Raw genomic sequence first — 14,719 nt, forward strand, 5'->3', positions numbered from 1 at the left:
AAACCAACTATACACAGAATCATTCAAGGGATACACAAAAAATGCATCCAACACATAAAGTGTGGAGGAGGAAGAAGAAGAAAAAGGAAGTACTTTAAGAATGTGTTTCAAATAGTGCAATCAGCAACTTACTATAGACTGTTATGTAGTCAGGAAGCTATCCTTGAACCTTTGGTAACTACAAACCTAAATTCTAGGATAGATATGCAAAAAATTAAAAAAGAGAAATCCAATCCCAACACTAAAGAGAACCATCAAATAAGAGTATAAGAGAGGAAGAGTGTAAAAGAGGAAAAAAGGATCAGTGAGGAACTACAAAAACAGCCAGAAACAATACAATGGCAATAAGTACATACCTGTCAATAACTACCTTAAATGTAAATGGACTGAATGCATCAATCAAAAGACATAGGGTGGCAGAATGGATAAACAAGACTCACCTATATGCTGCCTACAAGAGACATTTCAGAACAAAGTCATACACAGACTGAAAGTGAAGGGATGGAAAAAGATATTTCATGCAAATAATGAGAAAAAAGCAGAAATAGCAGTCCTTATTATCAGACAAAGACTCCAAAGAAAGTAACAAGAGACAAAAAGGGACATTACATAATGATAAAGGGATAATCCACCAAGAGGATATAACAATTACGAACATCTCTGCACCCAACAAGGAGCACCTAAATGTGTAAAACAAATACTAACAGAACTAAAGGGGGGAAATAAGACTGTAACTCATTCAGATTAGAGGACTTTAACACACCTCTTACATCAATGGGCAGATCAACCAGACAGAGAAACTAAATAAGGAAACACAGGCACTGAACAACACATTAGATCAGATGGACTTAACAGATATTTATAGAACATTCCGCCCAAAATCAACAGGCTACACATTTTACTCAAGTACACATAGAATATTCTGAGGAATAAATCACACACTAGGCCACAAAAAAGAGCCTTACTAAATTCAAAAAGAGTGAAATTGTACAAAGTAACTTCTCAGACCACAATGGTATGAAATTAGAAATAAATCACATGAAAAAACACAAAACCCACCAACACATAGAGGCTAAACAACATGCTTCTAAATAATCAAGGGATTAATTAACAAATCAAAGTAGAAATCAAGCAATACACAGAAACACATGAAAACAAAAATACAACAGTTCAAAATTTGCATGATGCTGCAAAATTGGTTCTAAGAGGGAAGTACACAGCAAGACAGACGTACTTCAAGAAACAAGAACAATCCCAAATAAACAGTCTAAACTCACAATTAAAGAAAGAAAAAGAAGAACAAATGAAACCCAAAGTTAGTAGAAAGAGGACATAATAAGGATCAGAGCAGAATAAATAATACAGAGAAAAATAAAATAGAAGAAATCAATGAAACCAAGAGCTGCTTCTTTGAAAAGATAAACAAAATAAACAAACCCCTAACCAGACAAAAGAGAGAATGATACACAAATAAAATCAGAACTGAAAAAAGAATAGTCACAATGGATACCACAGAAATACAAGGAACAATTAGAGAACTGTATGAAATCAATGAAAAATTATAAGCCAATAAATTAGACAACCTAGAAGAAATGGACAAATTCCTAGAAATATACAACCTTCCAAGACTGACCCAGGAAGAAGCAGAAGATATGAACAGATCAATTACGAGTAGTGAAACTGAACTGGTCATCAGAACATTCCAAGAAACAGAAATCCAGGACCAGATGGCTTCACAGGTGAACTTTACCAAACATTTAAAGAACACCTAATATTCGTCCTTAAAGTATTCCAAAAAATAGAAGCCTCATTCTAGGAGACCAGCATCCTGACAACAGAAAAATAAAGACAACATAAAAAAGGAAAGTATAGATCAAAATCCCTGATGAACACAGATGTAAAAATCCTCAACAAAATATTAGCACACCAAATTGAAAAACACATCAAAAGGATCATCCATCATGACCAAGTAGGATTTATTCTGGGACGAAAGGATGGTACATTTGTAAATCAATCAATGTAATAACCACATTAACAAAAAGAAGGATAAGAATTGCATGATCATCTCAAGAGATGCTGAAAAAGCATCTGACAAAATTCAACATCCACTAATAATAAAAATTCTCAACAAAATGGGTATAGAGGGTACATACGTCAACATAATAAAGGTCATATATGACAAACACACAGCTAACACCATAATAGCAAAAAACTGAAAACTTTTCCACTAAAATCAGGAAGAAGAGAATGATGTCTACTCTCACCACTTTTATTAAGCATAGTACTATATATTCTATCCATGGCAATCAGAAAAGAAACAGAGATAAAAGAAATCTAAATTAGTAAGGAAGAAGTTTAATTGTCACTATTTGCAGATGACATATTATACACAGAAAACCCTAAAGAATCTACCAAAAACCTATTAAAACTAATAACTGGATTCAGCAAAGCTGCAGGATACAAAATTAATACACAGAAATCTGTTGCATTCCTACATACTAAAAAGACCTAGCAGAAAGAGAAATTAGGAAAATAATTTCATTTATAATTGTATTATGTAAATTTTTAAAACTCCATTATGTAAAAAATAATAAAATCCCACAGAATAAACCTAACCGAGGAGGTGAAAGACCTGTACTCTGAAAACTATAAGACACTCATGTGAGAAATTAAAGAAGACACCAATAAATGGACATCTATCCCATGATCATGAAGAGGAAGCATAAATACTGTCAAAATGGCCAACCTGCCCAAAGCAATTTGCAGATTCAATGCAATAACAAAATACCAAAAGCAGGTTTCAATAAACTAGAGCAAATAATACTAAAATTCATACAGAATCACAAAAGACCCCAAATAGCCAAAGCAATCCTGAGAAAGAAGAACAGAGCTGGGGATATGCTCCTTGACTTCAAGTTTTACTACAAAGCTACAGTAATCAAAACAGTATGGTACAGGCCCAAGAAGAGACACAGAGATCAATGGAATAGAGAGCCCAGACATGAACCCACGCATACACAGTCAATTAACATACAATAAAGGAGCCATGAATATACAATGGCGAAAAGACAGTCTCTTCAACAACTGGTGTTGGCAAAACTGGACAGTTACATGGAAGAGAATGAGACTGGATTATTGTTTAACTCCATACACAAAAGTAAACTTGAAATGGCTCAAAGACCTTAATTTAAGACATGAAACCATAGAACTCTTAAAAGAAAACATAGGCAAAATCTCTTGAACAAAAGCATGAGCAATTCTTTCCTGGACAGATCTCCTCGGGCAAAGGAAACAACAAAAATGAACAAGTGGAACTACATCAAACTTAAAAAGCTTCTGTACAGCAAAGGACACCATCAGCAGAACAAAAGGCAACCTACAGTATGGGAGAATATATTCATAAATGACTTATCTAATAAGGGGTTAACATCCAAAATATATAAAGAACTCATATGCCTCAACACTCAAAAAACAAATAAACTGGTTAAAAAATGGGCAAAGAACCTGAACAGACATTTCTCCAAGATGAAATACAGATGGCCAACAGGCATATGAAAAGATGCTCCACATCACTAATTATCAGGGAAATGCAAATTAAAACCACAATGAGATATCACCTCACACCAGTCAGAATGGTCACTACCCAAAAGTCAAGAAATAACAAGTATCAGCAAAGTGTAAAAAAGGGAACCCTCCCACACTGTTGGTAGGAATGTAAATTCGTGCAGCCACTCTGGAAAGCAATGTGGAGGTTCCTCAAAAATCTAAAGATAGAAATACCATATGACCCAGTAATCCCACTTCTAGGAACTTACCTGAAGAAAACAAAACCCCTGATTTGAAAAGATATATGCACCCCTATTTTTATTGCCACATTATTTACTGTAGCCAAGATAAGGAAGCAACCTAAGTGTCCATCAATAGATGAATGGATAAAGATGTGGCACATATACAAAATGGAATATTATTCAGCCATAAAAAGGAGATAAATCCTGCTGTTTGCAACAACATGGATAGACCTAGAGGGTATTATGCTAAGTGAAATAAGCCAGGTGGAGAAAGATAAATGCCATATGATTTTACTTATTTGTGGAACCTAAAAACAAAACAAAACAAAATGAAGAAAATAGCAGTAGATTCACAGACACTGAGAAGTGACTGGTGATTACCATGGGGGAGGGGTTGGGGTAGGTGTGTTGAGAGGGTGAGGGGAATAATAGGGCACAAAAATTCTCAATCACAGTATCAATTTGTCACAGGAATGGTAACACAGCATGGAGAATATGGCCAATGATTCTGTAACATCTTTCTGTGTTGACAGATATCATCTGCACTGTGAGGGTGAGGATTTAATAATATGGGTAACTGTTCAACCTCTGTATTGTATACTTGAAACCAATATAAAATTGTGATTTAACTATATTTCAATAAATAAAAAAAGGAGCCTCCTTCATAAAATGCTTCCTTCTCACTCACAGTCTCTCTAGTACATACTTACAGAGGTAAAATCTGAAACTCCATGGAGTAAATGTTCTTATTTTCTATGGCTATGACCACTTCACAAGAATGTCCAGAAAACAGCAAAATGAAATAAATATTATCCATTTAAAAAAATCACTACAAAATGTAGTTAACAAATAGTATGAGAACTTTCCTTGAATAGTTTACTTGAGCTATAAGAGAAGAACAAAAAAGCTATATTATGGAAATTTAACAGAAAAGACTACTAAAATCTCAAAAATCATCTATAAAGTATGATGCAGAGCAGATAGTGTCCAAAAGTGATGAGCAATTTTTTTGAGACTTTAAACAACTTAAGGGACCCAGGGACTCAAATGCCACACTCCCACAAAATACCCTATTTATTCTGTTTTATTTTCTTTTGTGGGTAATTATCACTATCTGAAATTAGCTTGATGGTGATTCTAAAAGAAAATATTCAAAATGTTTTAAGAAAAAAATCTCAAAAGAATTTTTCAATGGACTGTTTTGATACAGAACAGTATTAAACTCTGCTTTGTTTATTAAATATCAACATTAGTACTCCACAACCCCAACTATCTCGTTGGTTATCCAAATTCCACACCTCCCAGAACCACTGATGACAAATGCTTACTCTGACCTCTTAGCCTTCCCTAACTCTTCCATATTCTAGGCACTATACAAAGTAGCATCTGGTCGTAAACTATTTTATGGATTATTCTTTTTTACAAACTATTTATGGGTTTAAATTTCTTTTGTTTTACTCTCAATGAAGTGGTAGGGGCTCAAAAATACCAAGTGAAATGCTCCTGATCTAGCCAACTGCTTTGAGTCAAATATGTCCACAAAGAATTGAGTAGGTGTTTTTATATGAACAGAAGTCATTAGGTATTCATAAGACTATACAGACTAGAATATTTTTAAAGCCAGAAATTATGAGAGAGCCAAGAAAACTGTTGTTTTCTAACCCACCTATGCTAAAGCAGATTGCATATTTATATATCATTAAGGATATACCAAAAATTACCTCAATATAATCCCCCACCTCTTTTCCTCTCTATCTCATTGTGCTTTAATATAACTAGGGTAGTTTTTTACACTATTTTTCAAAATCTTCTTGGAAACAGTCTGATTTTATGTTATCTTTTCATAATATATCCATTCATTCAACAAATAGTTATTGAGGATGTTACACATTAGGTATTATTCTTTGCTTTGGGAATATAGCAGGGAGCAAAACAGACAATAATCCTTTCCCCCATGGAGCCAATATCTTACTAGAGGTAAACAACAAATAAATATGTAAAATATATAGTATGTCAGATGGTTATCAGCAGTAATAGAAGAAAATAACAGGGATAGTGAGTGCCACTGGTGGGCAGGAGGTTGCAATTTATAAAAGGTGGAATCAGAGAGGGCCTTTCTAAAAAGAGAAAAATTTAATGAAGGATTTAAAGAGGTGGTGGAAAAGGCCATGGAACATCTAGGGGAAGTGTTGTAGGCTGATGGGTTCAACACAGGCAAAGGCCCTGAGTCAGGGTGCATGCTGTTACCTCTCCAATGCCATTTCCCACTATTCTGAACTTCTTTCACTTTAACCAAACGCTGGTCTCCTTGCTGTTACTCAGATAGATGATGGTAAATGGTGGCTGAGGGACCAAAGACACAGTGCAGACCTATAGAAAAAACTCTTAAAAGTCCATCTTCTCAAATTGAAAGACAGGGCATCATCATATGACTAAAAAGGTGATATGGCTGATAGGGTTAAACACTCCTCATGAGCAGCACCACCCAAGAGAACTGCAGTGATGGGAATGTTCTTTATCCCTACCATTTAAGTAGCCAGTAGACATATGAGGCTATTTGGCACTTCAAAAGTGGCTAATGTCACTAAAGAATTGACATTTTAATTATATTTTATTTTAATTAATTTAAATTGAAATAGTCAAATGTGGCTAGAGGCTACCAAGGTGGTCAGCATAATTCTAGAGTACAGTAGGTCCTAAGAACACAGGAATTTATCATTAATGGACAGATACCTTACTTCTAAAAAAAGAAATATGCTTCATTTAATTTGCCAAAGTTCAAGTTGGTCTAATGAGATTCCCATGATTAAGTATGACAATTATGATATCTTTAATTATCATAAAACATGCATTAACCATTATTTACCATACAATTCTTTGGCTACTGCATGAAAAAACTACTGCTATTAGGTTTGCTTACCTCAGCTTTAGTATTCCCCTGTGGATGGATGATTATTGCTGAAGTAACAGTTAACAATTTTTTAAATCTGTTTTTAAATCAAGCTGTGCTTACTCCCACCAAGTTTTTTCTTCTCAATCTGATTTGTCTTTAGGTGACACACACTTACATGCCAATGTAAAAATGTGAATAAAACTTAACAAATGAGATGTGCTATAATAAGCTAAATATTCATATATTATTAAATTCTAACAAAATTAGGCTGTGCTAAACAAAATAACAATAGGTTTTTTTTTTTGGTGGGGGGTACAAATTGATAAACAGCTTTGTTTTCTACAAAACTAGAAATAGAAGGGACTCATTATTTCAAGAGATGGGCAAAGCCAATCTTTAAAAACTATACTAAACTTTATAAAAATATATGGGTTCTATGAAAAAGCCACATATACATATATGTACTATACCAAACACACCACTATTAAGGCTACATGAGAAAACTTATGTTTTAGAATTTCTGTGTTTAAATCAACAGCACCCAGAAACGATGGGAGCCAGTTACTAAAAAATTTATAGATTGGTTAAAACTCAGTTTAAAATTCAAAGGATTTTTTTAAATCTCTGTGCTGTTATGAGCTTTATAGGGTTTACAGTGGAGATGAAAACAGAAATAAAAAGACCTGACAAACAGAAAATGCCAAAAATATTTCCAGCATTATCAACATGGATTCTTTTTACCCTATCATTATTTCTTACTTTATTTCAAGAAAATTGATCTTAACTCATCTGCCTAAAAAGACAGCAACTATGATTCCTGGGGTGCCTTTCAAATTATAAATGTTTGATGGGCAATTTTATTGGAAAGAATATTTTTAGAATTTTTTTTTAAAAGCTAGGATGTAAACTCAATGAGGACAGATTTTTTTGATCATCTGCAGTATTCCCAGTGCCTAGAATAGTGTTTCCATATAGTAGGTACTTAATAAATATTATTGCATTAATAATTTTATCAGAACCTTTTATTAAAATACAGATACCCAAACTGTATTAAAGCATTGGTGCAGATTTTCATTTTAACACTGGTAATCTAGAATCATTTCACTTACCAAAAATTCTTGTTTTACCATCTATACATAAAACAAAATCCTTTTTAAAGCTTATTGTTAATTTGCAGAATTAGTTGAAGCCTTTCATATTCATTACTTCATATTATTATTTACACAGACTTCTGTCATCCCTTCCAATTCCAAAATTTATTTATTTTAATAATGGTCTAAACTGTAAAAGAAAAATCTGAAACCTACTCAAATGGAATGTCATACCAAAGAATCATTTAAATTAGTATAGATATAATGAAAACAACTAATGGACCATTCTGGACATTTCATGGCTTTCTTAAATTTTTTAAAGTGTATTTTCTAGTTCTCTGCTTAATCTTGTTTTTTATTACCATCAAATTGTTCACTTTCAAAATCAAATACATTGAGACACCATATAATAAACTGCACTATGCTTTTTAAATTTTATACCAAAAGATCTAATTTATTTTGAAACAATCTAATGCACATTAGAAAACACTGAGCTGCAATGTATGCTGAAATGTGGTTTACTGCAAAAGTCCCAATGTTTTATCAACTAACACTGAAGTTTAAATTAGGGCTAAACTCAAGAAGTTGACCTTCATAATATTTTAACATGATGTTTGTCTTTATAACGTGGTTTTCTCCTATGAAAACAGACTCAAATGTCGTTGACTTACAGTCATATTTCGGTCCCAGATCTGTATGCTTCCATTCTGGCAGGCAGCTGCTATAAGGTTTCCATCTCTACTATATGTGCATGTGGTGGGAATTACTTTTTTACCCTGCATTGTCCGTGGTTTAAAAACACTTTTTTGCTTCTTTGGATTTTCAACTTCCCATGTCCTCACGGTCCTAAAAAAAATAAAGAGATTTTCATTTACAAAAAAGAAAGGAGCTTAAAATACAGAAGAGCCCATAAAGACTGCTTCACCTTATAAGCAGATAAATCTATTACTTTAAAACAAAATAAAATGCATACTGTTAAACACTCTCCATTTATAAATAAGGTTACTTACTGAAATTAAGTGAAGCATCCAAATCATGTTCTCATCAAATCAAACCGCAAGTGGCAAAGTTTACTTCAAATCTATTTAGAGTGTCTTTAGAAGACCCTCTAAAGCAATAGCCTTCAATTCTGACTATACACTCTGATCAGTAAAACTGTTGAACAAACACTCCCTATATACACACACTAACTTCTAAATTACTTACATGTGTTAATACACTGTTATACAACATATGCCAGGAAACACATTGAAAAAATAAGTCACTAAGCAAGAATGATGTCCTACTCTAGGACCCAGGCAAAGACTTCATGCCCCTGGGGGAGGAGTAGTAACAAAGCTGTCTGCTTCTGAGTTTTCACCCAGTAACAAGCAACAGCAGTCCAGGGTTTTGGCAGGATGGGAATGTACAGAATGCCCTCCTGCTCACAGTCCTAGGCAAAGGAACACTGCCACTGAGGAAGGCTAAAACACAACCCATGTAATCCAGAGTGAGAGAGAGAGAAAAAACATAAAATATAGAAAAACAAAGATGAGTTCAGCAACTGCTTGGCAGAAACTATCCAAGCCAAACCATTATGGAACAACATCTCTAAAGTTCTGAAGAAGAAAAAAAAGTGTCAATCTAATATTCTATTGCCAGAGAAAATATATTTCAAAAATAAGCTGAAATAACAAAGACTTCTTTGGATGAACAAAGGTTGAGACAACTCATTTTCATCAGACATGTGGTAAAAGTATGTTAGAACTTTAAGAAAAAAATATAACAAATATGACACAAATGGAAATCTGAATGTACACAAAGAAATGAAGAGTGCAGCAAATGATAAAAATGAGGGTATATGTAAATTTTTTTAATGTTTTAACCTTTAAAAGATAAATAGCTGAAGGAAAATGAATGTATTGTGAGGTTTTAACATGTTCAAGCAAAATGCATGACAACAATAGCACAAAGGTTAGGAGGGAGGGTTGAAAGTATAGTTTTATACTAGAAATGGCTTAATATTATTCAAAGAGAGACTTTAAGACATTAAAGAATATAATGAGCCTGAGAATAATTCTAACACATTTTTTACAATGGAGATAAAAACAAAAATAATCCTATCAAAAATCAGAAAGGATAATAAGAACTATGAGATAAATATAAAACAAATAGATATATTGTAGGTTTAAATCTAACTTCATTAATAATCACATTAATCGGAGATTATCTAAAACCTCAAATTGAAAGGCAAAGATTATCAGACTGGGTTAGATAAAAGCAAGACTCAACAGATTCTGTTTTTAAAAAGTACACAGAAGCCCTTAAATATAAACCCTTACATAGGTTAACAGTAGAAGATTGGAAAAAGATGTGTCCTTGTAAACATAGCCAAAAGAAAGCTCAAATTGCCATATCAATGTCAGATAAAATTTACTTCAGAACAAGCAACAAAACAAGAAACAAAGAGGAAAATTTCATAATGAGAGTCAATTGATCAAAATACATAACAGTCTCAAGTGAATATGCCCTTAAAAACAGAGCTTCAAAATTTCCTTGAAAGACACAAACTACCAAAGCTTCTAAGTAAGAAATAAATAACTAGAGCATTCCTATCTGATTTTAAAAGTTAGATACATAGTTAAAAATACTCCCACTAAGGAAACTCTGGATGGCTTCACTTTTGAATTTTACCCAACATTTAAGAAGGAAATAATACCATCTCTACAAAAATTCTTCCAGAAAAGAGAAAAGGAAACACTTCTAAACACTTCTTATTCTATAAGGCTAGCATAACCAAGATGCCAAAGTCACTACAGGAAAGAAGACGGTGGTTCCAAATCTGCAGTGAAAATACATACAAAAATCCTTAACAGAATATCAGCAAATTCAAACTAGCACTATAAAAATAATAATGCGTCATGATCAAGTGGTGTTTAAAACTGAATGCAAAGGATTGAAAGGACTGAAAATTAAACTATGTAATACACTGCATCAAGAGACAAAATAACATACACAACCATCTCAACTGATGCAAAATAAGCATTTGCAAAAAAAAATCCAACATCCATTCATGATAAAAAGCTCTCAAGAGACTAGGAATAGGATAGAACTCGCCCAACCTGATAAAGCACATCTACAAAAAACTTACAGGTGATTTAATTGATGGAGAAAGGCTGAATGCTTTTCTTCTAGGCTCAAGAAGAAAGAAATTATGTTAAACTCACCATATTTTTACACTACAGTTGCCAGTCAGTGCATAAGGGAAACAAAAAAAAATTAAAGGCTTATGAACTAGAAAGAATAAAACCTCCTACATTTTCTTATTAAGAGGCCACATGATCATCTATATAAAATATCCCCCAAGAATCTACAAACATGCTATTAGAATTAATAAGTGAGTTAGTAAGGTCAAAGGGTAGAAGGTCACCATGTCAATTTTATTTCTATTGACAAGCAAAAAACCACTAGATGTTGAAATTATAAACAAAATGCTATTTTTAACAGCATGAATAAATATGGATTCTGATATATATAGTATTTGTAAACTAAACATAAAAACATTTCTGAGAAAATTAAAGATCTACATAAGTGAAAATATATACTGTAGGAAGACTAAATATGGCGGCGTGACAGGTGAAACATAGGCTTCCTCCTAAAACTGCATATAATATGAAAATATAATTAATACAACTAATCCTGAAAGAGCAACAGGAAATAGGACTGTGCCACACTGCATAGACCTGGAGAAAAGAGCAGACCTCACAGAACAGTGTAAGTTTTAAAGCCGTGGACCGTGGGACTCAAGCCCTTCACCAACCCCAGCTCACCGGCTGGAGGAAGAGAAACGGTGGGGGGAGGGAGTACAAGCCTGGACTTCTCAATACCTAACTCCGGAGATGTGCTCTGGGAGCACAAACCTACATTTCATGGTGCCTGCGATGAAACTCTCATGATTAGGGGGTTGGAAAGCTAAGGCAGGCAGAATTCCTGGAGAGACTGACATTCAAGCTGCTTGTGGAAAGCAGGGATCCATATCCAGCTGCTCTGGGACAAAAGAAAGGCAGGCAGTCTGAGAGACGTCCTAATAAGGAAGCCCTTAGTAAGAGGGCTGCTAAAGGGGCAAGGACTGCATAGAGCTTACTGCTCAGGAGAAAGGACAGGTAGACAAAAACTGTCTGGGTGCACTCTGCGCAGTAGGTTGGAACCTTTCACAATTTTCAGGTGCTCCAGCTCCCTGGCTGGCTACACTGCTTCAAGGAACCAGTCCATGATAGACAGCCTACTGCACCTTTCTCCCGGCCAGACCAACCTGGCAGGCAAACCGGCAAACCCTACCCTGGTATTAGGCCAGCCAGAGGGAAGATCTGTCTATAGCAACTACAAACGCAAAGCATAGAGGCTTATACCTGTGTGCTTCCCCCACTGATTCAGGCAATGGAGACAGGCATAGCGGCACGGAAGCAGGAAACAGCTCTTTCCTCCCCCCAGGCACCAATACCACACCCCTGTGACCCCCAACATTGCTTCAGGGGCTGAGCAGCTCCAGAAAGAAGAGCTTCTGGACACTAGAGGGCACCATATACAAATATGAATCACCAAAGGAACATGGTTCAGAGTAAAATTATTAATACAACTCCTGAGAAAGATTTAAATCACATAGACGTCATGAATCTTCCTGAAAGGGAGTTCAAAATAAAAATAATTAACATGTTCATGGAGGTATGGAAAGATATTCAAGAACTCAGGAATGAATTTTGGTTGGAGATCCAATCATTGAAGAGCACACTGGAGGGTACTAAAAGCAGATTGGAAATGGTGGAGGAGAGGATAAATGAAATAGAAACTAGAGAAGAGGAATACAAAGAAGCTGAGGCACAGAGAATAAAAAAGGATCTCTAAGAATGAAAGAATATTGAGAGAACTGTGTGACCAAACCAAATGGAACAATATTTGCATTATATGAGAACCAGAAGAAGAAGAAGAGAGAGAAAGGGATAAAAGTGTCCTTGATGAGATAATTGATAAAAAAAAATACCCACTCTCGGGGAGGAGATAGTCTCAGGCCATGGAGAAGTACAGCTCTCCCAAAACAAGGGAATCAAGGAAGACAACACCAAGACACACAGTAATTAAAATGGCAAATAACAAGGATAAGGACAGACAATTAAAAGAAGATAAAGAGAGAAATAAGATCACATACAAAGGCAAGCCCATCAGGCTATCAGACCTCTCAACAGAAACCTTACAGGCCAGAAGGGAGTGGCATGATGTATTTAATGCAATGAAGCACAGGGGCCTTGAACAAAGATTACTTTATCCAGCAAGATTATCATTTAAATTTGAAGAAGGGATTAAACAATTACAGATAAGCAACAGCTGAGAGAATTTACCTCCCAAAAACCATCCCAACAGTCTATTTTGGAGGGACTGCTCTAGATGGAAGTGTTCCTAAGGTTTAATACCTGTCAACAGAGGTAATAAAACCACAGTAAAGAAAGTGGAAAAGTGAATTAATAATTAATTCCAAAATTAAATTAACTATCCACAAAGTCAATCAAGGAATGGACAAGGAGTACAGAGTATGATACCTAATATATGAAGAATGGAGAAAAAAAAAACAACCCTCAGATTGTGCTTCTAACAGCATATTAAGTGAGCTAAGTTAGACTCTTAGACAGTAAGGAACTTAACCTTGATCATTTGGTAACCACGAATCTAAAGCCCGCAATGGCAAAAAGTACATACCTACCAATAATCACCTTAAATGTAAATGGATTGAATGAACTAATCAAAAGACACAGAGTCACTGAATGGATAAAAAAACAAGACCCATCTATATGCTGCCTATATGCTATATGTCACTTTAAAGCCAAAGACATACAAAGACTAAAAGTGAAGGGATGGAAAAAGATGTTTCATGCAACTAATAGGGACAAAAAATCAGGAGTTGCTGTACTTGTATCAGACTAAATAGACATCAAAACAAAGAAAGTCACAAGAGACAAAAAAGGACATTACATAATCATAAAATGGTCAATATACCAAGAAGATAAAACCGTTATAAGTGTCTATGAACCTATATATGTGAAACAAATACTAACAGAATTAAAGGGGGAAATAGAATGCAATGCATTCATTCTAGGAGACTTGAACACTCCATTCACTCCAAAGGACAGATCAACCACACAGAAAATAAGTAAGGACACAGAGTCACTGAACAACACATTAGAACAGATGGACCTAACAGACATCTACATAACTCAACACCCAAAAGCAGCAAAATACATATTCTTCTCGAGAGCACTTGGAACATTTTCAAGAATGGATCATAAACTAGGTGACAAAAAGAGGCTCAGTAAATTTAAAAAGACTGAAATTCTACCACCCAGTTTCTCAAAACACAAAGGTATGAAACTAGAAATAAATTACACAAAGAAAATGAAAAATTCCACAAAAACATGGAGGCTTCACAACATAATCCTAAATAACCAATGGATCAATGACCAAATAAAAACAGAGATCAAGCAATATATGGAGACAAATGACAACAATAATTCAACACCACAAAATCTGTGGGACACAGCGAAGGCCGTGCTAAGAGGAAAGCATATTGGAATACAAGCCTACCTCAGGAAAGAAGAACAATCCCATATAAGCAGTATAAACTCACAATTAACAAAAATAGAAGAACAAATGAGGTGCAAAGTCAGTAGACAGAGGGACATAATAAAGATTAGAGCAGAAATAAATAAAATCAAGAAGAATAAAACAATAGAAAGAATCAATGAAACCAAGAGCTGGTTCTTTGAGAAAATAAACAAAATAGATAAACCCCTAGCCAGACTTATTAAGAAAAAAAAGAGACCCTACTCACATAAAAAGAATCAGAAATGAGAAAGGAAAAATCACGATGGATCCTGCAGAAATACAAAGAATTATTAGAGAATACTGTGAAAACCTATATG

General features: G+C 34.5%; 1 protein-coding gene across 2 annotated transcripts in view; it reads right to left on the reverse strand.

The window, feature by feature from the left end:
• The window catches only part of WDR70 (WD repeat domain 70), a 404,364-nt gene that overhangs the window by 131,817 nt on the left and 257,828 nt on the right, over positions 1 to 14,719 (reverse strand). For both annotated transcript variants that reach the window (XM_036886101.2, XM_036886094.2), the window contains exon 10: positions 8,444 to 8,618. In XM_036886101.2, coding sequence (XP_036741996.2) covers positions 8,444 to 8,618 — 175 coding nt within the window. The remainder of the gene's footprint in view (positions 1 to 8,443; positions 8,619 to 14,719) is intronic.

The sequence above is a fragment of the Manis pentadactyla genome, chromosome 2, assembly GCF_030020395.1.
Source record: "Manis pentadactyla isolate mManPen7 chromosome 2, mManPen7.hap1, whole genome shotgun sequence".
Lineage (NCBI taxonomy): Eukaryota > Metazoa > Chordata > Mammalia > Pholidota > Manidae > Manis > Manis pentadactyla.